Source organism: Phasianus colchicus, chromosome 20 (genome assembly GCF_987193195.1).
Source record: "Phasianus colchicus chromosome 20, bPhaCol1.hap1.1, whole genome shotgun sequence".
Classification (NCBI taxonomy): Eukaryota; Metazoa; Chordata; class Aves; order Galliformes; family Phasianidae; genus Phasianus; species Phasianus colchicus.
In genome coordinates this window covers 3448267-3470792 of record NC_143455.1, presented here as the reverse complement: position 1 = coordinate 3470792, position 22526 = coordinate 3448267, and the positions used below count along the sequence as shown (strand labels likewise).

The 22526-nt window shown below is 35.8% G+C and overlaps 1 protein-coding gene across 9 annotated transcripts in view; it reads right to left on the bottom strand.

The window, feature by feature from the left end:
* QTGAL (queuosine-tRNA galactosyltransferase) overlaps positions 1-22526 on the bottom strand; it is a 114925-nt gene that overhangs the window by 82120 nt on the left and 10279 nt on the right. For 7 of the 9 annotated variants that reach the window (XM_090121698.1, XM_090121696.1, XM_090121694.1 and 4 more), the window contains 2 exons: positions 21157-21221; positions 14179-14244 (listed from right to left, as the gene is read on the bottom strand). In XM_090121698.1, the coding sequence (XP_089977824.1) occupies positions 14179-14244; positions 21157-21221 (131 nt within the window). Of the gene's footprint in view, positions 1-14178; positions 14245-14361; positions 15438-21156; positions 21222-22526 lie in introns of those variants that run through there. The other 2 variants (XM_031599169.2, XM_090121699.1) reach the window with 2 other exon arrangements.

The following is a 22526-nucleotide window of genomic DNA, read 5'->3' as shown; positions in this document are numbered from 1 at the left end:
AAAGCTGTTTGATAGAAAAGATAAAGACAACTCAAAAGGTAATCTAAAACCCAAAATTTATGAGTCTGTACATACTTTAATGCCTTTATTACTCTGCTTCTTTAATATATCATACTCACGACACCACCTCCATCCCTCATCCCTTTCACTTTTCTTACTCTTCTGTAGTTTAAGCTCCAAAAGGCAGACACAGATGAATTAAGCACCTCAAATGAAGTTCCTGTTAAGATTTCTTTCTAATTTCTTCTCCCTTACACATTGGATAGTACCATTATCTATAGAATAGTATCACATTACATATTTAGCAGTTCTGTACTTGATTCACATATGGAATTAGAGGAACACAGTGAGGGATTGACATGTCAAAGACTTTAGTAAAGTGTTTAGAGTAGTGGCTTTAACTTCACTTGGAATTACCTAAACATGCTGTCTATACACACAGAAGTTTTTATTTCCAGAAGGCTTTCTAATTACTTTTAAGCCATGTACATTCACCAACAAATGAGTTGTTGTCTTCATTTCTCTTCCTCTAAAGAAAACAAATGACAACTCCTTTCTTTAAAAGCAAAGGAATAAAATACCCATAGCTCATGCACCTATTGGACTTTTGTAAGACTTCCATGGATGTAGCAAACCATGAGCAGAGCACATATAAGCGATCATCTCCCTCCTACAGAAGACAATATTGTAAAACATCATTTATCCACATTTTTCAATTAGTGACATCAGAGCAAAATATACGTAACAGTGTAAATACATGTTATTGAGAACAGCTGCATTTTGGTCTCACAACACAGCAGGAAAAGAATTACAAGTGCATAACAAAGTTAGAGTTTTGTAAGAAATGAAATGTTCAAACTTCCCTCTACCCTATTGTAACACTGAAATGCTTTGCACAGCACAAAGACTTCCTAAGTTCTTTTCATTTTCAGAGCTAACATCACTGCTTTGAGCATCATCTTCAGAGATGTTTTACAGACTGATCTTAAAGATGTATTCCTTGATCTTTAGTCAAAAAAATTCCAGACTTCTTCAGTTGTACCATTTTTCTCTCAGTGGGATTCTGACATTTCATTGGAATGGTTGACTTATACAGCTGCAAGATAAATATTAACAACACAGACTAACACATCCTAAGCCTTTGACAGAGCTCCTGTAAAGCATGGCTCATTTAAGCAGCTTCTTTCATCCAATCAAAGCCAGGTTTATTTAGAGTACAAACGGCTTCCTCTAGTTCCCCTGTGTAAGGTGTGGCATCAGAAACAACTGCACAGTTTCCCATTTCCTCCATGTCTCACAGAGCTCTTTTATCTTCACTGAATACCTCCTTATAACTTCTAAATTCATGTGAAAGGTTTTTCACTATTGATTCTTTCCTAAGTTTGAAATCACTTTGACAAAACTACTTCTGGCCTATTTTACATCCACCCAAACTTCCAGAAAGAAAAAGAAACTCTCCATACTAGAAACATCCTTTACAATACTGTGAGTACCCATTTCTACGCTAAAGTTGAGTTCATCCAATATTCAACCTTTTTTTATCTGATAGGCAAGACTATTAATATTGTTCTACATGCCAACCATACACACGTACATACCTCTACCTAGAATAGAACTGTTATGGAAGAAATGCAGTACATACCACACTCCAAGTGGAAACAAGTTGAAATGCAGCATTAACACAACTTGTATATGAAAGAATAGCATGAACTGTACAAAGTATATATAAGTACTTGTGGTTTTTTTTTTACTCATAGCAATGGACTATAGCTGTTCATGAAACAACAGAGTTCTAATCAAGCCAGAAAGCCACACCAATCTTTTCTGCTACATCAGATGAGGTAATTCATTTTCTAGACAGACAACTACTTTATCAAAATAAAGCTAACTTACAGATATTCAGCTGTTTACCCAAATAAGCACTGACCTCTCTGCAGGAAAATACTACACAATTTATAATTTACTGCAGCAACAAACTGTGATAGATAAGAAATATTAAAAACATAAAATGGTTATCTGATTTTGCCTGAATTACTGTATGGGAACTGTTGAGTCATGGCCTGAACCACTGATTGAGCACCTGGAGAAAAGACCTGGTCAGCCCTGGGAGCACAGGTAAAGGCAATTCACATGTGAGACAGGAAGAAGTGGGGCCTGGCTGCACCTCTCTTGGACCTCATTTAAGGGCTGACCCCCCCACTGGGGAAGGTTTTCTCTCTGGAGATCCTTCTGTGAGGAATCTCTCCCCCACAAGCCTAGAATCTTCTGATACAAATGAGTAGTCTTTTTCTCTTCCTTTATAGCCTTTCTATTGTGGTGGTCCTTCTGTCCTCACACCTCTGTTATAATGCCTTTCCCATTCTACTGGTCTGCCCCAATTGCTACAGCTATCAACAAATCCATACTCTGAAAAGCCAAACAAGTAAATTTTAAAAATACAAATAGCATAAAATGAGCTTTGAGAGAAAGAGTGGCCAAATGAAATATATAGCACCCTATGACCCTCTCCAGCTGCAGCTACTATTTCACAGAAAGACCAGACCTGCAGTATCTGCCAGTCCTGCCTGGATGGTCTCAGATGTCCTATGATGATATCCTACATAATGATAGCATTGTATGTCCAGGTTTAGCATCTGAATCTCTTTTCTCTAATAACTACCACCTCAGATGATTAGGCAAGAATTTAATGAAGCACATGTAACTAAGAAAATCAGAATTAGTCACAGATGTATGTTTTATGCCATTAAATTTCACAGTTGCCTAAAATACACAGTTTTTAGGACTTAGAGCACTACAAAACTAGCAAAACCAGTACAAAAATACCAGCAATTAAAACAGGGGCTTCTCTATGAAACAGATACTCTGAATTGGTCACAGTACACAGGGTTAGCCATAACATACAAATCTAATGAGCACCCAGCCACTTGTTGATCAGTACAAGATTCAGGGGTCTGATATTCAGAGGAATGAATTAGGTAGAATTATTGCACGGGTTACAAAATCGTGCTATGAGTACATGTACTCACTGTTCTGTGAATTACAAAATTGTTCCACTGAAGTACAAGAGTATTTCTGGCATACCTAATATGTATAAATTTCAGTGTTCTATACGTAGCAGCAATGGCAGGCATTACATGCCATAACTTGTCCCAACTTTTCACTAGTATTTGTTTTTGAATACAATATCCAGATAGAGAGGTTTCATATTTTCATCATTTTAGTGCTTTGTTTTCCCTTGCACATGTAAATGGAAAAAGAAGTGGGTGAGAGGAAGTAGAGATTAAATGAGTTGACAGTAATTTAAAACAACACATTTTCTGCAGATGTAGCTTTTCTTTTTTTAAAATAGCTACAACTTCCTATAGCACAAAGAATCTTTCTTATTTAGCATAGAATCTAGAGATCAGAAGGCTCCTGTTGTACCACAGAGGACACGAGGACGCAAAATCAATCACTTGCCAATTTTAACCATCCATTTTTTTTCCATTCTAGTGTTATAATAAAGGGAACTGTACAAAGAGAAACAGACACATAAATTACAAGATATTATGTACTCAGTGTTCGCTACATTAATGCATATATATGCAAATATTTGTGTGTGTGTATACATACACACAATATGCAAACTGACAATCACAAGGACTTAATGTTCATTCATTGCAAAATCTGAAGAGCAATTTGGAGATGCTCATTTTGTTCATACAAGGAGCCTAGAATGACTAGGCTCCTAATCAGAGGTCTAAAACTATGAATTCAGGTCTTCTAGAAGTCATAGCAGCATAGCAAGGATCACACACCAGCACTATATGACTTGTAAAACCATATTCTGGGCTAGCAGCCTGTAATGCAATGAAAATAGTAAAGTGGCAAAGTCTTTGGCTACAGCAAATGAGAATGGGCCCAAATGCAGCAGCCACAGATGTAGAAATGAAGGAACACTGCTGCTTACCTCTTATCTCCAGCAAGAGATACCCTCACCTCCACTGCTGACCTTTAAATGAGGTCTGGGAAGGAGTGGATTCTGGCTTCACCCATTCCAGTCACTCAGCAGCATTGCACACACCTGAGCTCCCCTGAGTTGGCCCTGCTTTCCCACCAGGTGCTCAGTCACTGTTTTAGGCCTTAACATTTCTGCTACACAGCCTAACCATCATCCTGTTCCTTACAACTTTTAAATTCTGAAGCCCAAGAATCCTACTGGAATGATTTAATAAGTTCTTCTCTGCATCTTAGTTTTGTCATCCTGCACAGCTCATTGAATCATCTACAAGACTAAAAAAGGAAGAATTAAAAGTTAGACAATATTAGGAATTATGTGCTTAAATCTATTTCCGTTTCAGAATACTGGAGAAGGGAAGCATGATTGTCTTGAAAAAGTTTATCAGCTCCATTTCCAGTTCTGCTTTTTACTATTCTTAATTAGAACAAGTAATTAAAGCTCTAAGTCTAATAAATCTGAAATCCATATTTAAAATAAATATAATGGGATGTATATGTTTGGGATATTGCTGGATAATATTGCTATCAAATTGTGATAGATCCATGTAGGAATCTGTCCATATAATAACAACTGCAAAAGAAGTGAAATAGCATCAATAACAATCACTAATGCTTAGGCTTGATTTGACTGCCATTTAACCATGTTTCTCTTATGATAATTGTCAAGTAACATTAGCTACAAGAATTCACAATCTTTCTTTTAAACTCGAGAAAAACTGTATTTGGATATTGAGACAAAACAATAATTAGTCTAAAAAAATCCCATGCTACTCAAAAGATGAAGGATTTACAAAACATACCTATTTACTGAGCAGACTTGGCATTGAGTTCCCAGATAAGTACATGGTCATCACAGTAACTAAATATCTGCTCCACTGTAAAAGAATCTAACATGGCACAGGAAAAATTAGAGTTAGATATTTATACAACCATCAGCATTTCTGCATTTTGATCTTTCTAGGAGCAAGATTTAAAACTGATACTGTTACAAGTAATAAAAGATTTTATTTAACACAGTAAATTTGTCTTTTGACCTTTTAATTTTAATGCAGTAGAATGATGCAACGTTTGAAGATACTAATGGCTTTAAGAAGGGTCTTGTGACCATTATGTAGCATAATCAAAATGAAAAAATAAATGAAAAGAATGCTTTTATGTGGTTAAAATCTTTCCAATATGGAATACTCAGGAAAGAAGGTGGTTAAAATATATTTCCTTTGTTTTCTTCCTCTTCATTTCCAACAGAGGAAGCAATGCTCTTCAACACACATGAAATCTGTGAGGTGGTTTGCATTAGGTAACAAAATACAAAAAGTGTATTTAAAGTAATCTCAAAAATTATAAAGTACATTGACAGTGCTGACTGCTCAGTGAAGTTCCTTAGGCCAGATGAATATCAGTTTATTCATGTTCTTATGGCAGCCCCTTTTAAAGAGCACCCTTTTAAAAACTCTGGCACCAGTTCATGTTTAAAGTCCACAACAGGATATTACAAGCTTTGTTTCCAACAATTAAAAAAAGAGAATTAAAAACCAAGCAAGTGTGAATTTACTTTACTGAATTTGTATGAAACCCAAGAAATCAATGCACTGCAATCAGAATGAGTACAGCCAAGCACTGCACAGCATGTTTAAAAAGAATGTTGTCATACATATGGATTCATAAAGTACCAACACCACATTTTGGAAAAACTTAAGTATCACTGAAGGAATACTACAAGTCTGAACAGGGAAGCATGAAACTTCAGACTACATTAAATTATCTCAGAATGCAAATTAAAGCAGTTTTCAAAGTCCTTTTTGAAGGTGAATGAGTAAGCCCCAATATTTTTGATGACTAGCTTAGGCAGGAAACAATACCAGGTCTCAGAAGTGCTCATTCAAAATCTGCCATGCAGGGATAAACAAGATCTAAGGGCTCAGCCTCTATAGTATGGCTACTGTGCATTTAATCTAAATTTGATGCAAATTAAGTGAACACTTTGGATCCTGACAAAGTATTTATACAAGCAGTTCTTTGCATAAGGCTTAGGAACAGTCATAAAGAGCAATATGTTTGCACAGTTTCAATTTTAAAACCAATTTGTACATGTAGCTCCACAAAGTGTGATTGGATTAATAATAGTTATTACCACAGTTAAATATTTAACATGAGGAGTAGGGGATTTTGCTTTTCATATGTTTCACACTTCGGGTCAGTTTTAAAAATGAAACATGCCGAAAGCTTACACAGCAGTCAGACCTTCATGAATATTAAACTCCAATAACAACCATTTGATGGGTTTATTGACACGTGGAGGCCACACTAAAAGCAAATTTAATTACAAAGTGGTACAAGTTGGGATGTTTGTCATTTTGAGTATTTGATAAAATGTACAACAGGCTTAAAGTGACAATGACTTCGAAAATATGCTGTGTTCTTTTTCTGAAATACAAAATTAAAAAAAAAAAGGAAGGTGCCTAATAAAAAGCAAAGACACACTGAACTCCAGCAATCTGGGCGATATATGTGGAAAGGCCCAATTAATGAAAACCACCTTAAAAATAATACTCTCATTGTCAAAGAAACAATTTTCATCTCCTTCAGAACAGAAAAATAAATCCAATTTTCTTTTCTTAAAAGAACTACAATGCCACCACTACAGAAGAAAATCTTCAAACTGCTGCTCTAGTCTTCCACCCTTCATAACAGAAAACATTACTGAAATACTATAGATAATCTTTAAAAACCACCATTAACATTTTGGCAAAGTCACAGATGTATATTTTTATCTGTATGTATTTTTAAGTATTGATACTAGATAGTTTTATTTGGAGTTAAATTTTCCATAAGCTGATCAAAAAAGTTACAGGCAGTGCAAAACACTGGAACTCGGTATGCAGTAATAAAGTTCTAACAAACAGATTTCTTACAGATTTCATGAAAATATTTTTTTCTGTACATTTTTTTTCTTCTGGATAAAAAATGAACTGATTTTAGACAACTGTAAGTAATCACCTCAGGAATACAGTTTCATTTCCCCCTCTCTTCACACCAAAGAGGAACCAGACTCCACAAATCTACTTAAGCCCATTTAGTGGGGCAAATTCCTACTAAGAGGGTTAAGCAAACAAATTCGATCTATTCACCTATGCAGTGAGACTCCCAGTTCTCAATTAATTTCTTTCTGAAAGCTGTTACGTGAACTAAAGCTTATACTAAAGCTAAACTCTATGTGCACTGCTTGCTAGGACATGTCTGGGCAATACGTACTGATCTGTCTCAAATCTGCTGAGTAAGGGAGGCAGAAGAGCTGATGCAAATTAACCAAGGGAAAACAAAGATTACTCATGCTCTATACAATTAAGATCTTAATCATGTTTATGTCCAAAATAAAAGTATTTATCAAAGAATAATCTGCTAAACTACCTGCAACTAGTGGAAGATGAAACAATTAAAAGGAGATTGGTAAAACCTGGACTTCAATAGAAGACATGACACAATGAGAGATTACCAACAACCATTAACTTGTTACACACAGGAAGGATGGAGTTTAAAGGGGCTTTTCTATCATACTAGAGAGGTAGTATTTCAACATTATGTAATTATGTTTAATGACAGTTTAGTGAAGCTTCGCATATGCTAATTATCTTTTCACACCTGCAAAATTACATACAAGATCCTACTTACCTCTTTTTATAGTTCTGACTAAAACACTAATTTGAGAAAAGGTAATCTCTCAGGAATAAAAAGGTTCAGACTACAGAACAGAGTAGATGAGGAATGGTGAGGCCACTCCAGAGACAAATCTGCTTCTTTTTCTTCTTCTTGACTGAAGTCCTTGTCCACTCCATCGTGCTACTTCAGTTAAACAACACCTAGCCCAAAGCTCCTTAGAATAAGTCTGTAAAATCTATTATAGGCTAAAAAAATAGTCTGCCAACATTCCAAGCTGACTAGAAGTTGTGAAGCCACTGTGAGAGCAGATCTAAGCAGTGCCAGTACTGTTGTAGGAAATATTAGGTCAGGTTCAGCACTGCTCTAGTCACAGCTATGGAGCTCTTATCTAAAGAAAGCTTCACTGTGCTAAACTCGCTCCATAAAGATTTCCTACTAATACAGCACAAATTTTCACTGTGTAATGTCATACTCTGATCCAAATAAACTGAACAGTCCATGAGCACATGTAGATTTCAGGACACTTCCTAACGAGTTTACTAAAGTCTTGTACAATTGGCATTTTCATGGTTTCTGGCATAGGGGAGAAAATTAATACGATATGCAATTCTATGAAAATCCATATGAGATTTAGAGCTTCTCAATTGCAATTGGCGCTTGGTGACAGAAGACTATTTGCTGTAGCAAACAAACAAGGCTACCTTTTCTATTAGAGTAAATCCTTGTCTAAGTGCAAAGTAATTATCAGATGTATACTAATCATTTTGACTTCTTCAAGAGAAAGTACCAGCAAGGCACAGCATGCAGTCTGAAGGCTATCTGTTATTTTCAGGACTACTCCAAATTAGACTAACAAGAACATACAGCAAACAAAAGGCTTTAAGAAGTGACCAATTTTGTTGGCATCTGGAATGTAATTACGACACACTGAGGATTGCCATTATCCCCAAAATGCTGTTGCTGACTGCCAGTGTATAAGGTGATCTCCCTCTTTGTTGTTTTTTTCCTGTTTTTATTTCTTATCTCACTCTCTCCTTTCATCACAAAGCAGCCTCACCTGGAACAAAATAAATAAAACAATTTCCTGCTTTTATTCCAGGTTTCTGATAATAAGCAGGAACAAAAAGCCTTGTTAATATATTAGGGCATAGCTGCTCAATAAAATGCATCAGTGAAAAATTCTGCTGAACCAGGCAGCATTGTAAGGAGTGATGCTGCACTAGATCTCTATCACAGGAGTTTCTACCTGTGTAGTTATACCTGACATAAAATAGATGAGAACATGTTCAAGGAACGTTTGGATATTGTGTTGAGGGATATGGTTTAGTGAGAGCTATTGGTGATATTTGGACTGGATGATCTTGTAGGTCTTTTCCAACCTTGGTGATTCTGTGTCTTAACTATTCTGCAAAGCAAAGCCACTTAGAACACACTATTTACATACATATCGTATTCTTTTTGTGTACTACACAGTCAGAGCACACTGACTTACAGAGCTGCTCTGACAAGGAAGAATGTGTGTAGGTACTGTGCCAAACTACCTAGAAGTACCACCCTCCTTCCAAGGAAAAGAGCCACATCTAAAAGATAGGACTCTCTGACAGATCATATAAGAATGCCTTTTAATCCTGTTACAATCAGAACAAAACAACCCTCAGTATTTTTGAAGCCATTCCCAGTGCCCTCATGGATTAACATATAAAAACCCCGTCTCTTACTAATGCAAAAATACTTGAAACATTGTAATCCTTTAGTATTTTGAAAAAGAATCAAATCTCATTATTATGACAACCATAAAAACAAACAATGCTGATATTAAAAGTTCTCTTTCACATTATCTACCACTAGAACTATTCATTTCAATTATACTTAAAAGAGATGATCTACTCATTTGATTGTACACTTCTCTGCTCCTGAGAAAGTCTTGCAATTTCAGATATCAGTTCAAATGAAAAAGGTGGAAGCTAAAAGGACTGATATAAGCAATGAAAGCAGATCCTTTTAGGCACAAAAGAAAATGAAGTGATTGTTTTTATCTGCTGCAAGAACATTCAGGTTAGTGATGTCTAACCAGATGCATAGGGCTGAATGAGTGTTAGATAAAGAAAGTGGAGAAGGGAAAAAGGTCTTTCAAACATGTAATAGAAATGTGCAACAGGCCTAGGCGAGTAAAATATACAACAACTACAAAAACCTTATCTGTTAGAATATAACTTTCAATATCAGGAAAGGTATGTGTCAGACCAAAGGAAAAAAAGTGGGAAAAATTTAAAAAGGAAAAAAAAGACTTTATTTCTAAGTTGAGTTAATTTCTGACATTCAAAGGGGATGGTGAAGAAGACATGCAATGCTATGGCCTGGAGTTGTGCCTAAAAAAGAGGACCAAGCTCAGGTACCTCATTCACTTGTTCAGTACTCTGATTCTTTCACTGACTGTGCAACATTTCTTTACCCAGAGGCAGATGAGCAGGTCTGTGAGCTACTAGTGTGTCATAAATTGTCCCAGTTCACTCAGTCCAATCCACCACCTTCAGGTCACATTAACCAAAGATACTTACAATTTAGTCAGTTGTTTAACAGATTCAGATAATGCTATAAGTGAAAATTGCCTTAGGCATTACAGATATTGACCTCAATCCAAGTTACAGCATACGCCAAATATTTGCTGTAGAAATGCAAAGCAGTGAGGACTTTTTATTGAGAAGATACAAATGGTACACTCAATTTTCTCTCTTGTGCCTAAGTATCCTACAAGTTTGAGAAAGAGCTAGCAATCTTTTTAAAACAAGAAAGGTTTTCACTCTGACACTGGTACAGATTCACTGCTAGTGAAAAGAAAAGGAAATAACTATTTCCTTTGCCTACATTGTAATGCCAGCTATTGAGAAGACATAGGAGGCGGTCAGGAAGAGCACAGATGTGCTGTGGGGTTACATGTATACTCAAAAAAAAAAAACAGAGGTGAGAGGAGGAGTAAGGTTAACACCTCACCATGCTAAGACAATCCACTGCTTGAAAAACATCTAGTATGGCTCTAAGACAGATGAGAAGGTCAGTGGATTTTGAGTGTGAACAGCATATCTGATTTTAGCATCCCTTTACCCTCTCCAATATACAGAATCCTTAGGAAAATCAAAACACTGGAAGAGTTCTCCAAGTGCTACAGTAGCACAGTAGCCTGGCAAAGCATTGCCAGGTACCTATGCATTTCTAGGAAATTCTTCATCCATGAGAAGTTTTCCAATGCTATTTGAGCTCTTCAAGATTTTATTAAAATCATATCATTCATGTCACCTTGGCATGCCCATAGCAGGTCGAGATATGAGCACTCTGCAACAAGACAGCCTGGGAGCAGATTCAGATAACAATCTCCTCTGTCTTGAAACAAAAAGCCCTGAGAATTCTTCAAAGAGACTTCTCTGCCTATATTCAGTAAAAGAATAAATGTGATTGTAAGTGTGAAAGACTGCATCCTTTATATCTATATGCATGTGTGTGTGGTTTGGGCAAGCATATTGGAAGAGCACATTTCTTGGGCTACTCCAAACTCAAAAGCTTTACTTAAGGGAACACTAGAATGTACACAAAGTTGGACTTTCTCCGGAAGAACACTAAGTAAAATAAGATATCACTGCTTGAATTTCTCAGAACTAAAGAAGACAGGACTCGAATCTTCTCACTCACTAATGAGCATACATGATCTGTGACAGTAATCCTGGATACATGGAATAAGGTCAATAAATGGAATAGATACTGTTTCTAGGGATAAATCAACACTTGTGCAAGATTTTATAGGCAATTTGAAGGCACATGCTGCATAACCTAAATGCATAGGTAGTGCCATAAGTTGGTGGCTATTATATTAACAATAGCCAGCTGCCAAACTGCAAAAGGGTAGGTATTTATACTGAGACAGAGTTTAAGACTTGTGGTAAAAATATGCAAAAGTCTCAAAAATGTCTATCCTCTGAGAGTCTTCTGTTTATAGAAACTCTGTCAACAGAACTTTGACATAATATAATATATTCGTATATTCACCAGAGATCAGGATGATAGTGGTTCTAGAAAGCTGCATTTAATAAAACCATAATGTATTTGTAATTTGCATTTTCAGATCCCAAATCCTCCAGCATAAACGTTTCTAACAACAGGACATCTCTGTCATATAGGATTATTATTATTTTTTTTAAGTTCTGAAGATAACAATAGCTTAAGAAAGTGGAGAGAAATTTTTGTTCTGTCTTTTTAGAAGCATGATTAAATAGTCCCCAATACAGGAAATTGGATGATAAAGCTAGGAGATGCTGCAGCATTACTCTGCTACCTGCTCCTGGGGGCAAGCTGAGAGACACCAATTTCTTTGAACAACAGCTGGCTGGAAAATCATTGCAAAGGCATCTAATATTTTTGGTGCCACTGTTTATTGACCAGACTTCAAGTCAGGGTAAGGCAGTCTATACTTATGGTCAGAACATCTGTGGACAGAATGTTCTCAAATCTTTTCTCATGGTAGCTGAAGCTACAACAGAACTATCAGGGGTCCTTGGACCACACTAATGTGCTCAGCAGAAAGAGCTGGAGATGTTCTCTCTTTTTCAAGTCTTTGAGCTAGAATTCTGGAAAACAGCATGAATGCAGAAGGTATTCTTCACATAAGTATTACAAATATTTTCTATACCTGTAACACAGAAAATACGTAGCCTGCAATTCCAACGTATTTATTTTTGCCTTCTTAGGGTTCAAGAACACAAAACAGGAAAATCTTTACATTTAGATATTATGTAAGGTAGGAAATAACAGAAAATAAAAAACAACAGAATTTTAAAAGAAAAAAAGAAAGGAGGTCATTGCCTACAAAGCTGCATGGAAATCCTATGATTTAGTAGAAGGTTGAGAGAGAAATGCATAAGATAGGCTGCTGTACAAGGAACATGTATGTCTTACCCATTTCATTAAGGCTTAAGCTTACCATTTTAGTAAGCTTCAGAAATAGACAAATAATACCATCCTAAAACTGGACTATAACTTTAGATTAGCTGAGAGCATGCAAAGAACAAGTCTGTGTTAAAACATGTAATGAAGACATACTCTCCATCTATTCATACACTCATTTACTGTTTACTTGATTCCCATTTAACAACTCACACTGAATGTTGTTAGATACTAAACTATAACAACATAAACAAAACAGTTGAAGTGTTTTCTAAATAGACCACAAATTGTCTAGTTGAAATTAGCCTAATTAAAAACGTCTCAGTAGATGCACACAGAAGTCATACAAGCAAGAAATAAAACAGCTCTTAACACCAGTTTCCACAACTGGATCAACTTGTCTCTCCAGTTTTTTGGCATTTCACTACAGAAATAAATTAACTGATTCATATCAGAACAAAAACAACCTTCCATGTATTTTTTTATTATGTTCATAGCTGCTTCTCAGGTGCTACTAAAACTATAATTTCATAAATTACATCGTAAGGGTTATCAGATTTCATAGAGACCTAACGCAGGTGTTCCAATGAGCAGGTACACATCCCACCACTAACTAGCAGGTTGTTTGGCAGGCATTTCTTAGCTGAAACAACCACAGTAATCTCTACTTTGAAGTAAGTGTCTCTGGGAGAAAAGGTTTGAAAGATATTTAATTCCCAGACAGCGATAACCTGAAAATTGCCTATTTTGTTAGGAGATCTGCAGAAAATGCCTTTTTGACAGGGGTCAAGTGACTTTTCTTTACCAGAACTGTCTTGCACACTGCTTTAATATCTGACATTTTCTCATGAAATTTTCTTCACTTATGTTAATTTTTGCCAAACATTGTTGACAGGAATACAAATTCAGACTTCAAGTTTATAAGGGAATTTATGTCAGTAGCATCAACAAACAAAGTAATTGGCATTGAAAATCATTTTTATTATTTTCAGGTAAGGAGAACATAATACACAAATTCTCTCAAAAGGTCCTTATAACAGAAATTAATTTAATATCAAAACCACACAGATCATAAGCCAGTTAACTCACGGATCATTTTTGAGTGTTCATTTCACAAGAATAAAATGGCATTCTACCTAACATTTTCTTTTGCAGTCATAGGGAAAAACATCAATTTAACTGTAGGTTAGCTTATTAAGGATAACAACCCGTACATTCCTCACAGTTTCTTAAACATTTAAAATAGTTAAAGCATATCCGTAGCCAATGTTTTGGTAACATTTCACATTACCTAGTAGGGTCATACCAAAAAAAAGCCATTCTCCTTTTTTAAAGTTACATACACTAGGGAAACCCATGTACTTATCTGAAAAAGAATATCACTGCCATAATGACATTTGATTTTCTAAACAACAAAAACAGAAGAAGTTCAAAGTTACGATTCAGTGCAAGGATTAAAAATGAAGGAAAAGAATACACTGGGTGTTGCTTTGCCTCCACCAGCCCTACCGCAAAATTTTCATATCCTTTTAAAGATATGTCCAGCATTCTGTAAAAGAAAAGCACAAAAATACACAAGAAAGTACTCACACTGTTTGGGTGTTGAATGGCAGCTTCGTACTGCAGTCTAACCCGCTGTGGCATCATCACATCATCCTGAAATAAATAGCACACTGTTACTGAATATAAAAAGGGTCACAGTACAGTATTCAGACACACATTAGAATATGCTGTTAAATTAACATCATTTTACTGGCTTGTACTCAGACTTACAAATGGAACAAATATGAAAGTCACTGTGACCATTGCTTGGTTTCTTTCAAGCACAGAAATAACGCATTTGCATCTAACTTCATCAGTGCCCACGAGCAAGTGGAACTGAAAATGAGAAAGATCATTTTAAAAAGGCATTCTTATTTTCATCTGCTACTTTGCTTCAATCTCAATAGATTAAGATACACAGAAAACCACTCCCCTGAATTTTTTCTAAGTAAACTTTCAGTGCCTTCTTTAAAATATATAAAAGGAAAGCACATATGCATGTGGGAAAGAAGGCCAACAGAGGAGTAAATGGCAGAACAACAGTCAGCAACAAGAAGTAAACATTTATAAGGTAGACACACCAATAAGAGATACAGCTAATAACATCCTCAACTCAAAATGTTCTTCATTTTCTTCACAGGCATTCTTTGCAGTCTGAGCTGTATGTAGTTTTGTTGCTAAGTACAGGCCCTCTGTCTCTAGATCTCCCAGTACAACATGTTTTATAAGCACAAAAAGTAGTATTTGAGAAATTATGAAATTCTAAGCAAAAGCAATAAAACCCCCAAGATACACACACAAAACACATTAGTATTGACTTGGCTTTGAAACACTATCTAGATGTAAGTTTGAGGTTTATGCTTCTTTCACTTGTATCATGAATGTATCTGCTTTATTTTCACATGACAAGAGGGGTTGCCTTGAAAGAACTTAATAAACCTCCTATCCTTCTTTGAACAGATAGGAAAAATCTCTTTAAAATTATATATTTTCTGCACTATTGCTTTAGTCTATTAAAATAACCCATTTTAGCACAGATTTTCCTCCCTAAGTTTAACCTCCTGAGTACTCTACCTATATTCTTTTCCATTTTGGTTTCATATTTCTTCCATCTGAGTATCAACTCTGGCTTTCTTATGTGGTGATTAAAAGTAACAGAATTAGATCCAACTATTTAATACAAATTAAGGTTAAAGACAAAGCAATGTAATATTGAAACTGATTCTTGCAGCATGCAAGTTTGTAAGTGCAGGAGGAGATTTACTGTCAAAAGCATTAGTCTGTATGCTGCATTTAAGATAAGTTTAGTAATAAATATGAGAGATGTTAACCATTCTCAAAGCCAACATAGTGGAAAAGAAAAATCTGATTTTTCAACCTCTATGATAAAGGGATTTGCTTCAAAACTTTGACAAACTGTATCAAGAATTCATCAAGTATGTGTTATAGCAAAACATATATCCTATCTTCTGTAAGAAGAACAACAATTTTCTTTGTAAACTAAGTGTACAGCTATTTTTAAAATTGAAATGTGGTTTTCATACACAATAGTTATATTTTGACTGAATTTGTTTACTACCTTAAGAATTAATTATAACTCTTAGATCTCATCTTGCTTAGTACCTACAAAGCAATAACGCAAAATTCATCAATAAGAAAGGAATTAAAGTGCATAGAATGAGGTCACTTTTGTCTCTTACACTATACAACATAGCCTCTCATGCTAAAATATTCCAACTACATGATCCAGCACAACAGATAAATTTCAGCAACTCATGCATACACAAAGATGAACAATAACTTATTTGACTTAAATCATTCAAACCAAATTATGTATTATGTATTCAATGCTATGCTTTTTCGAGCAGGCAACTTGACAGCAAAGGTTTCCCCTAACAAAACACTACGCCATTCAAACTCTAGTGGCAAAACTAACAAGACTACAGAACTGAGTCTTAGGCTATCGTTGAGATCATCACTATTATATATATTATATACTGTAAAATCCAGCTTAAGAAGGAACACTATGACCACAAAAAATGGAAAATGCCCTTTAAAAAAAAAAAAAAACAATAACAAATACATTTTTATTCTCTAATGCTTGAAAATGATGAACTCTTAACCAGAATGACTTTTATCCTTAAAAGAAAAAAAATATTATTCACTTATGCATTTATTTATTCATCAACAGTTTTACAGATACAATGCCCTGAAGTTTAGTTTTGCTCTGCCTGAGTTCATGGAAGAAGAGGGAAAACAATTTGTTCAACAACTTTAATATTAGACAATTAAATGTTCAATTATTTTATCCAGTTGTACATTATATAATCATTAATAATAATAATAATAAAACCAACATTTTTCAGGATATTTTTCACTAGTGTCATGTCAGACAAAGAATAGCAAAAAATATTTGAATCTAACTGCAAAAGTATATTTAATTTTTTTAGAAAAACAGACTACATTCAGAAAAAACAAAGTATATTCAGTCTGTTTCTGTCTCCTAGGTGTGTGCAAATAGGGAAGATAACATTGAATACATTTTTTTTTTTTAAGTCACAAAATAGGTCTTTGTAATAGGACAGGAAAATAAAAAATAATTAGTAAATAAAACTCCTTTCAAGTGACTCTCCACCAAACTTTGTAGAAAAATTTTTAGAAGTCTTAGGTAACATCTGGATTTACTTCCAGCTAAATAGGTACATACATAGGTGCATACAATGCAAGCAATGCCAAATGGGTAAAGAAATACAGCAATACAAACAGAAGGCAACATCGGGCACTGAAAATAACCCAGAATTTGTACGTTTGTAATCAACAAAATTCGTGTTTCCTGTTCTGCAGTGTCCATTCTGAGTAGGAAAACAATTTGCTGAAGGATGGGAGAATGAAAAGAACTTTATTTCACATGAAAAGCCAGCAGGGATTTCTAAACAAGCCCAGATGTGTTTCTGTCAGTGGGAGGCTGTGATCTCCATCACCTTTCAGTCAGACAGGCACTCCGACTGCTTGCATTCCTATCAAACATGTCCCTTCTGTAGAACATTGGCTCACTCCTGTCGAGTTCTACATGGCTTGCAGATGCTGCAGGATCAGCAAAGCTCATTATACAGCTATCAGCTGGGCTGTCTGCCTTCCATCCAGAGGCACGCACAATTACAATTATAAACACGCACAATTTACACTGAGCTGGTTGTTTTGTTTTACTTCATTCATATGTTTAGTTGAAGCAAAGGAAATTAAGTCAATAATCCGAGCTAAAGGATATTATTCAAAGCTGTTGTTGCTTCAAGTATGTCTTTCTTTAGCCATTCTGAGTAAATTCAAATGATAAACATTCACTGGCCTCTTCAACCAGGCAGGCCGTCCAGACCACACGGAAATTCACAGTGATAACTTGACAATTTTCCATTGAAAGTTTTTTAATTCCACTGTGGGAAGTGAAATAAAACATACAACTCAATGTACAACACATATTTCCTCTTTAAAACCAAGGGCAAGCTCACATTAAATGATGCACTAATTCAAGCTCGGTACTGTCCTGTCTGAATCTCACATTATAGACCTCATCATATGCTTTTCTAATGCCCTTCCTTTGGCTGTTCAAAAAAGCCCCACAAACAACAGAAAAAGAACCCAGCTGACACACTGCATCCTGACAGCAATGGCACATTGTCCATTGCAGATACTGCACGTGAAATACAACTTTTTGCAACATCAGGTGGAAGGTTTGATTTCATGACAAACAATACGGAACCTCCAAAGTCTTTCATTGCGCCCAATGGATGTTCATTTATCCTGCACCTGCTCAGACTATAATTAAAATCTTCCTTTGCAATTGTTCAGTGTAACTCCCTGAACTGGGGAAGCAGAAGGCCTGTGACCTCCAAAAACTGCTCTGTCAACAGGAGCACCAGTGCAAAAAACACTCATCACAGGCAATTTTCCAGAGGCAAGTTTTAAAATTAGCCCCATGCTATTAAAACCATTAACACTGTGCATTTGAATGGCTGTTGTGCAGATATCTGAGCAGAACACATCATAATTTCCTGTCAGTACTTGCAAGATGATGGGGGGGGAAACACAACTTTTCAGCCTCTGAATTAAATTGAGGAAAAAAAGCAACAAAGGAAATACAAGTTTAAGAAGCTGAATTTATGGTGCTCTCCTTTTCTCTGGATCTTGGCAACTAAAAGGCCCAGAAGGGAGGACATATTTGGTGACCTTGGGCACCTGACTGACCAGCACATTCCATCAGTATAAAATGAATTGAAATCTTCCTATGAGGACTCAAATTAATATGACTAGGCTAGAAATACTGCAGGTCAAATAAAAATATAAAAATTTCTTTTTAAACAGTCAAGAATCCTCCAACATATTGGGAAAGATTGAACATTTCTCAGGATCTAACATATGTTCTTCTTAAATAACCATTTTTAATAGATGTACAGGTAATGTTTGAGTGTCAATGAACAGAGAAGTTCAAATCAAGGAATTTTTAGTACAACCCTCCTGCTGTGCTAAAACAGAATGAATGTTTATAGCAAAGATGGCAACCACTACAGAGAGCTGACAAACTAATATCATGAGAAAATGCAACTGGTAGATAAAATAGCCACAGATAATCTGAAGAGGAGGAAAAATAACTGTGAAATGTATTAGCATAATTAGTGAATTCTATTGTTATGACGACCAAGATTTTCTGAGAGTACAATAAGAACAGTTTGTTAAGTATCTTCGCATTTTCTAATTCACTGGTGGGAAAAAGGCCTCACTAGTTTAGAAGTGAAATCTGTAACAACAGCTACAGCAACGAAACTCCATAATAGCTATTAGTCAAACAGCTGCCACTTCATACTAGAATAGGCTGATCAAATTCTGACAGTTCTGAGCTCTGTAACCTTTTTTTCCCCCACATTTCTTCCCAATTTGTTGTCCTCACAGATCTGTGTTGAGAGACATAACACAAGCAGCTTGACTCCAGCTGGAATGGCAAGCGAGACCGTCTCCCTGCAGTCAGAACTCTCAAAGATGCAGAAGTGAAATGAATGCACAAGGAGACACAATATTTTTCTTCACCTATATGAAATGTATGCAGACTATTGATACAGCCCATTTCTTTCCACATCCACCTACAGCAAGCCTGCAATTATTGCTGCATCTGAAGGTCAGTTCTTTGGCGTTACTGCAGCGCGTTCCAAACGGCTGATGTCAGCATTCCTTCCTATGGAGCCTGACACTGGGTTGGTAACTGAAATGAAGGTAGGTGGCGTGTAGAAGCAGAGCTCTTAAACAGCTGGCAACATCTGTGTTTGGGCTGTGATCACAACATTTTCTGACTATGGTCAAAATATTGAGCAATTTTCAGACTCTAAGCAATTTCCACATGAATTTTATTTCCTCTGACCTGTTTTCAGCAAACAATGGTCGCCACAAGGAAAGACAGTAGAAAAAACACTGAAGTCAATTGTTTATTATTTCTTTGTACCAAAATCAGGCTTCTGGTAGCTCAGAATGACTTTTATTTTGAAGCCTCTAGCTCAACAGCAGTTACAGAAATGTGTAACGCTAAGGCTTGGTGCCTTCTTCCAAGCTTATCCATATTGGAATTCATAAAATTCTCAATCAACTCACTTTGAGGAAGTCCTAATGATCAGAAACATACTAATAATAATCTTGCAGAAATTCAAAACCATTGCTGATTGGATTTCATAATAGTTTTAATAGATCCTTGTCTGCACAGCTAGTCAACCAGTAGAAAAATATACAGCAGCACCAAGGTGAGTACTGCATAAACACCTCTTTGATGTGCATGAGCCTGATCTATCCAAACACCCACTGGTTTTTATAGGTGATTTAGAGTTCCGTGTGTTCAATAAATATTCAGCTTTTGTTTTCTGACATACCAATATATATCAGATACAGCATTTCAAAGCTTAACTCTTCATAAACTTGCATACAGTCATTAAAGACTGTAAAGAACTAATGAGAAGCCAGCATAAATTCAAATAAACACTTTAAAAAAAGAAAACTGAGCAGGTAAACGTAGTAATAGTTTAAGAAAAGAAAAAAATACAGGTGAGAAAAGCCAACAGCAAAGCCTAATTTCTTAAAAAACAAGACAAGAAACTTCGGCTACATTGCCTTGACTCAAAAGAAATACACCAGTGATTAGCCACATCTTGCAGTAGTACATCAATTAATTCACAAAATTTCAACAATCAAAAAAGCCTTTCTACCCAGCTGGTACAACAAACAGAGCCTGTAAACTGAAAGAGTACCCAAATTAAAACCTGTGTGGTTATAAGGCTGTGGAATTTGCATCTCTGCTCTCATGAAAAAGATCATGACACTTTCTAATGGGCAAAGTCAATCATAATGTTAACTCGTAGTCTATCTGAAAACCTACACTTCCAGCAACCATTTCCTCCTAAACCAGTCAATTCAGAGGAAAGAATTAATCTTCAGGTGAAATTACATGAGATCAGTGAGCCTTAAAGGTCTTGCTCTTCTTGCCTGATCCTAGCCACGTGGCACCATTCCTCAGATCAGCTATGCATATTTGTGAAACCTTTCACTGCATATCATACTGCATAAAGTCAGATAGCTATCTGCAGGTGAGTGAGCTGAATGGGTTCACTGAAGGAGCCCAACAAAGGACGGGAAAAATAATATATTCAAGAAAGGAGGGAAGGCATCTCCAATTTTGCATCAAAACCCAGCAGATTAGCTCTTAGTTTCTCATCTATACCACTTTCTAAAGCACATGGGAAAGCAAAAATCCTAAAAACACCTAAACAACTTTACACAACTCTGCTCACAACTTCTTGTGAAATCCCATAGAATCAAACAATGATATAAGGTTGTGGGCCTTCTGCAGTTTGGAAGACAAGTGTAGGGCTATAAATATTTTTAACACCCAAACACCTTTAAAGAGCTTGCACTTATGGCAAATCAACCACCACACTAAAAAGAACGAAATAGTCTTATTGACAAAATGGAATTAAATAAAATGCATTAACTTACTGAATCCAGAAAACAGAGATAGGTTCCTGAGCTCTGCATTATTGCTTGATTTTTAGCAAATCCAACTGTTGAGAAAATAAATATAAAATTATGTGGTAGATTTTGAATTTTTTTTTATTTTTAATTACTGCAGCTCAGAACAGATTAAACAAAACAAACAAAAAAAATCAGTATTAGGAAAAATCTGATTTTTTTTCCATATTAAAAACAGGTAACTTTTAAATAGCTAAATACACACTCATTTCAATATTGCTCTCTGTGTGGTTATCAACTGTATGTGTTCTAATTCTACCACTAAGCAGAATTAGACTTTTACTGCCCCTCCCAAAATATACAATACATAATATTTATCTTGATGAGTCCAGCTGCCCAGATCTCATACCCAGTACTGCAGATGCTGAAAAAGATGCCCAGGTATACATGTATTCAAATCTGATCATAACAAATAGAAGACAAAGTTCTGTTCCATGTTGCTTGTTACATACAAAGTATGCAAATACAAAAACTTGAGGATACATAATACGGCTGAGGATGTGGGTTTTTTTTTTTTCATTCTTTTATGGGAAAACTAGAAACATAAAGCTAGGAAGTCTCACCATACTTGGAGTGGGGTAATTTTAAACATTATCATTCCTAAAATGCTTGATTTTGCATTTGAAAAAGAATCCATCTTCTGTAAATTAGATGATACAGCTCCAAATTTGCTCAGGAAACAAAGGTTCAATTAATTTAATTCACGAGCTCCTTGGCTATTTTGTTAACTGAGGAAAAGACTTATTACTGCATTGCTTACTGCTTCAAAGGAACATTATATCAACTGCCAGCACAGCCGTAGTGATAAAGGCTCTTCCTTATAATTGTTTGATTCTTAAGTACTTTGATTAGTGGAGAGTCTATGAGTCACTTTAACTTCTCCGTAGATTTCTTGCATTATCTTACAGTGTACTTAGAACCAACTTTTTATACATGTACGAATACTTAATACTCACCTACAGTTACTCTCATTCTCTTTTCCTTTGGCAGTAAAAACAAGCAGCTGGCAAAGTCAGTACCTACCACAACAGCAGAGCTGGGCCCTGGCACCAGCAGTTTTAGCAGGAAACAACTGATGCAAGTTAGCAGGTCTGAACATGCCAAGCAAGAGAAAACCCACTACTGCAGAGGATCTTACTAAAGAAAAAGTACAGGATATAACTAAATTTACTCAGTGTCAATCAGTGCTCAGATATACCGTCAACAGCTGTAAAACAGCCTGTATTTATATTTCTATCTGCATTTTAAAATACCCCAATATTTCAGCTGTCTTCAGGATAAACTAATGAATCGCTCTGAATCAGTAATGAAACAAGTGAAGCAGACTCAAAGACAAC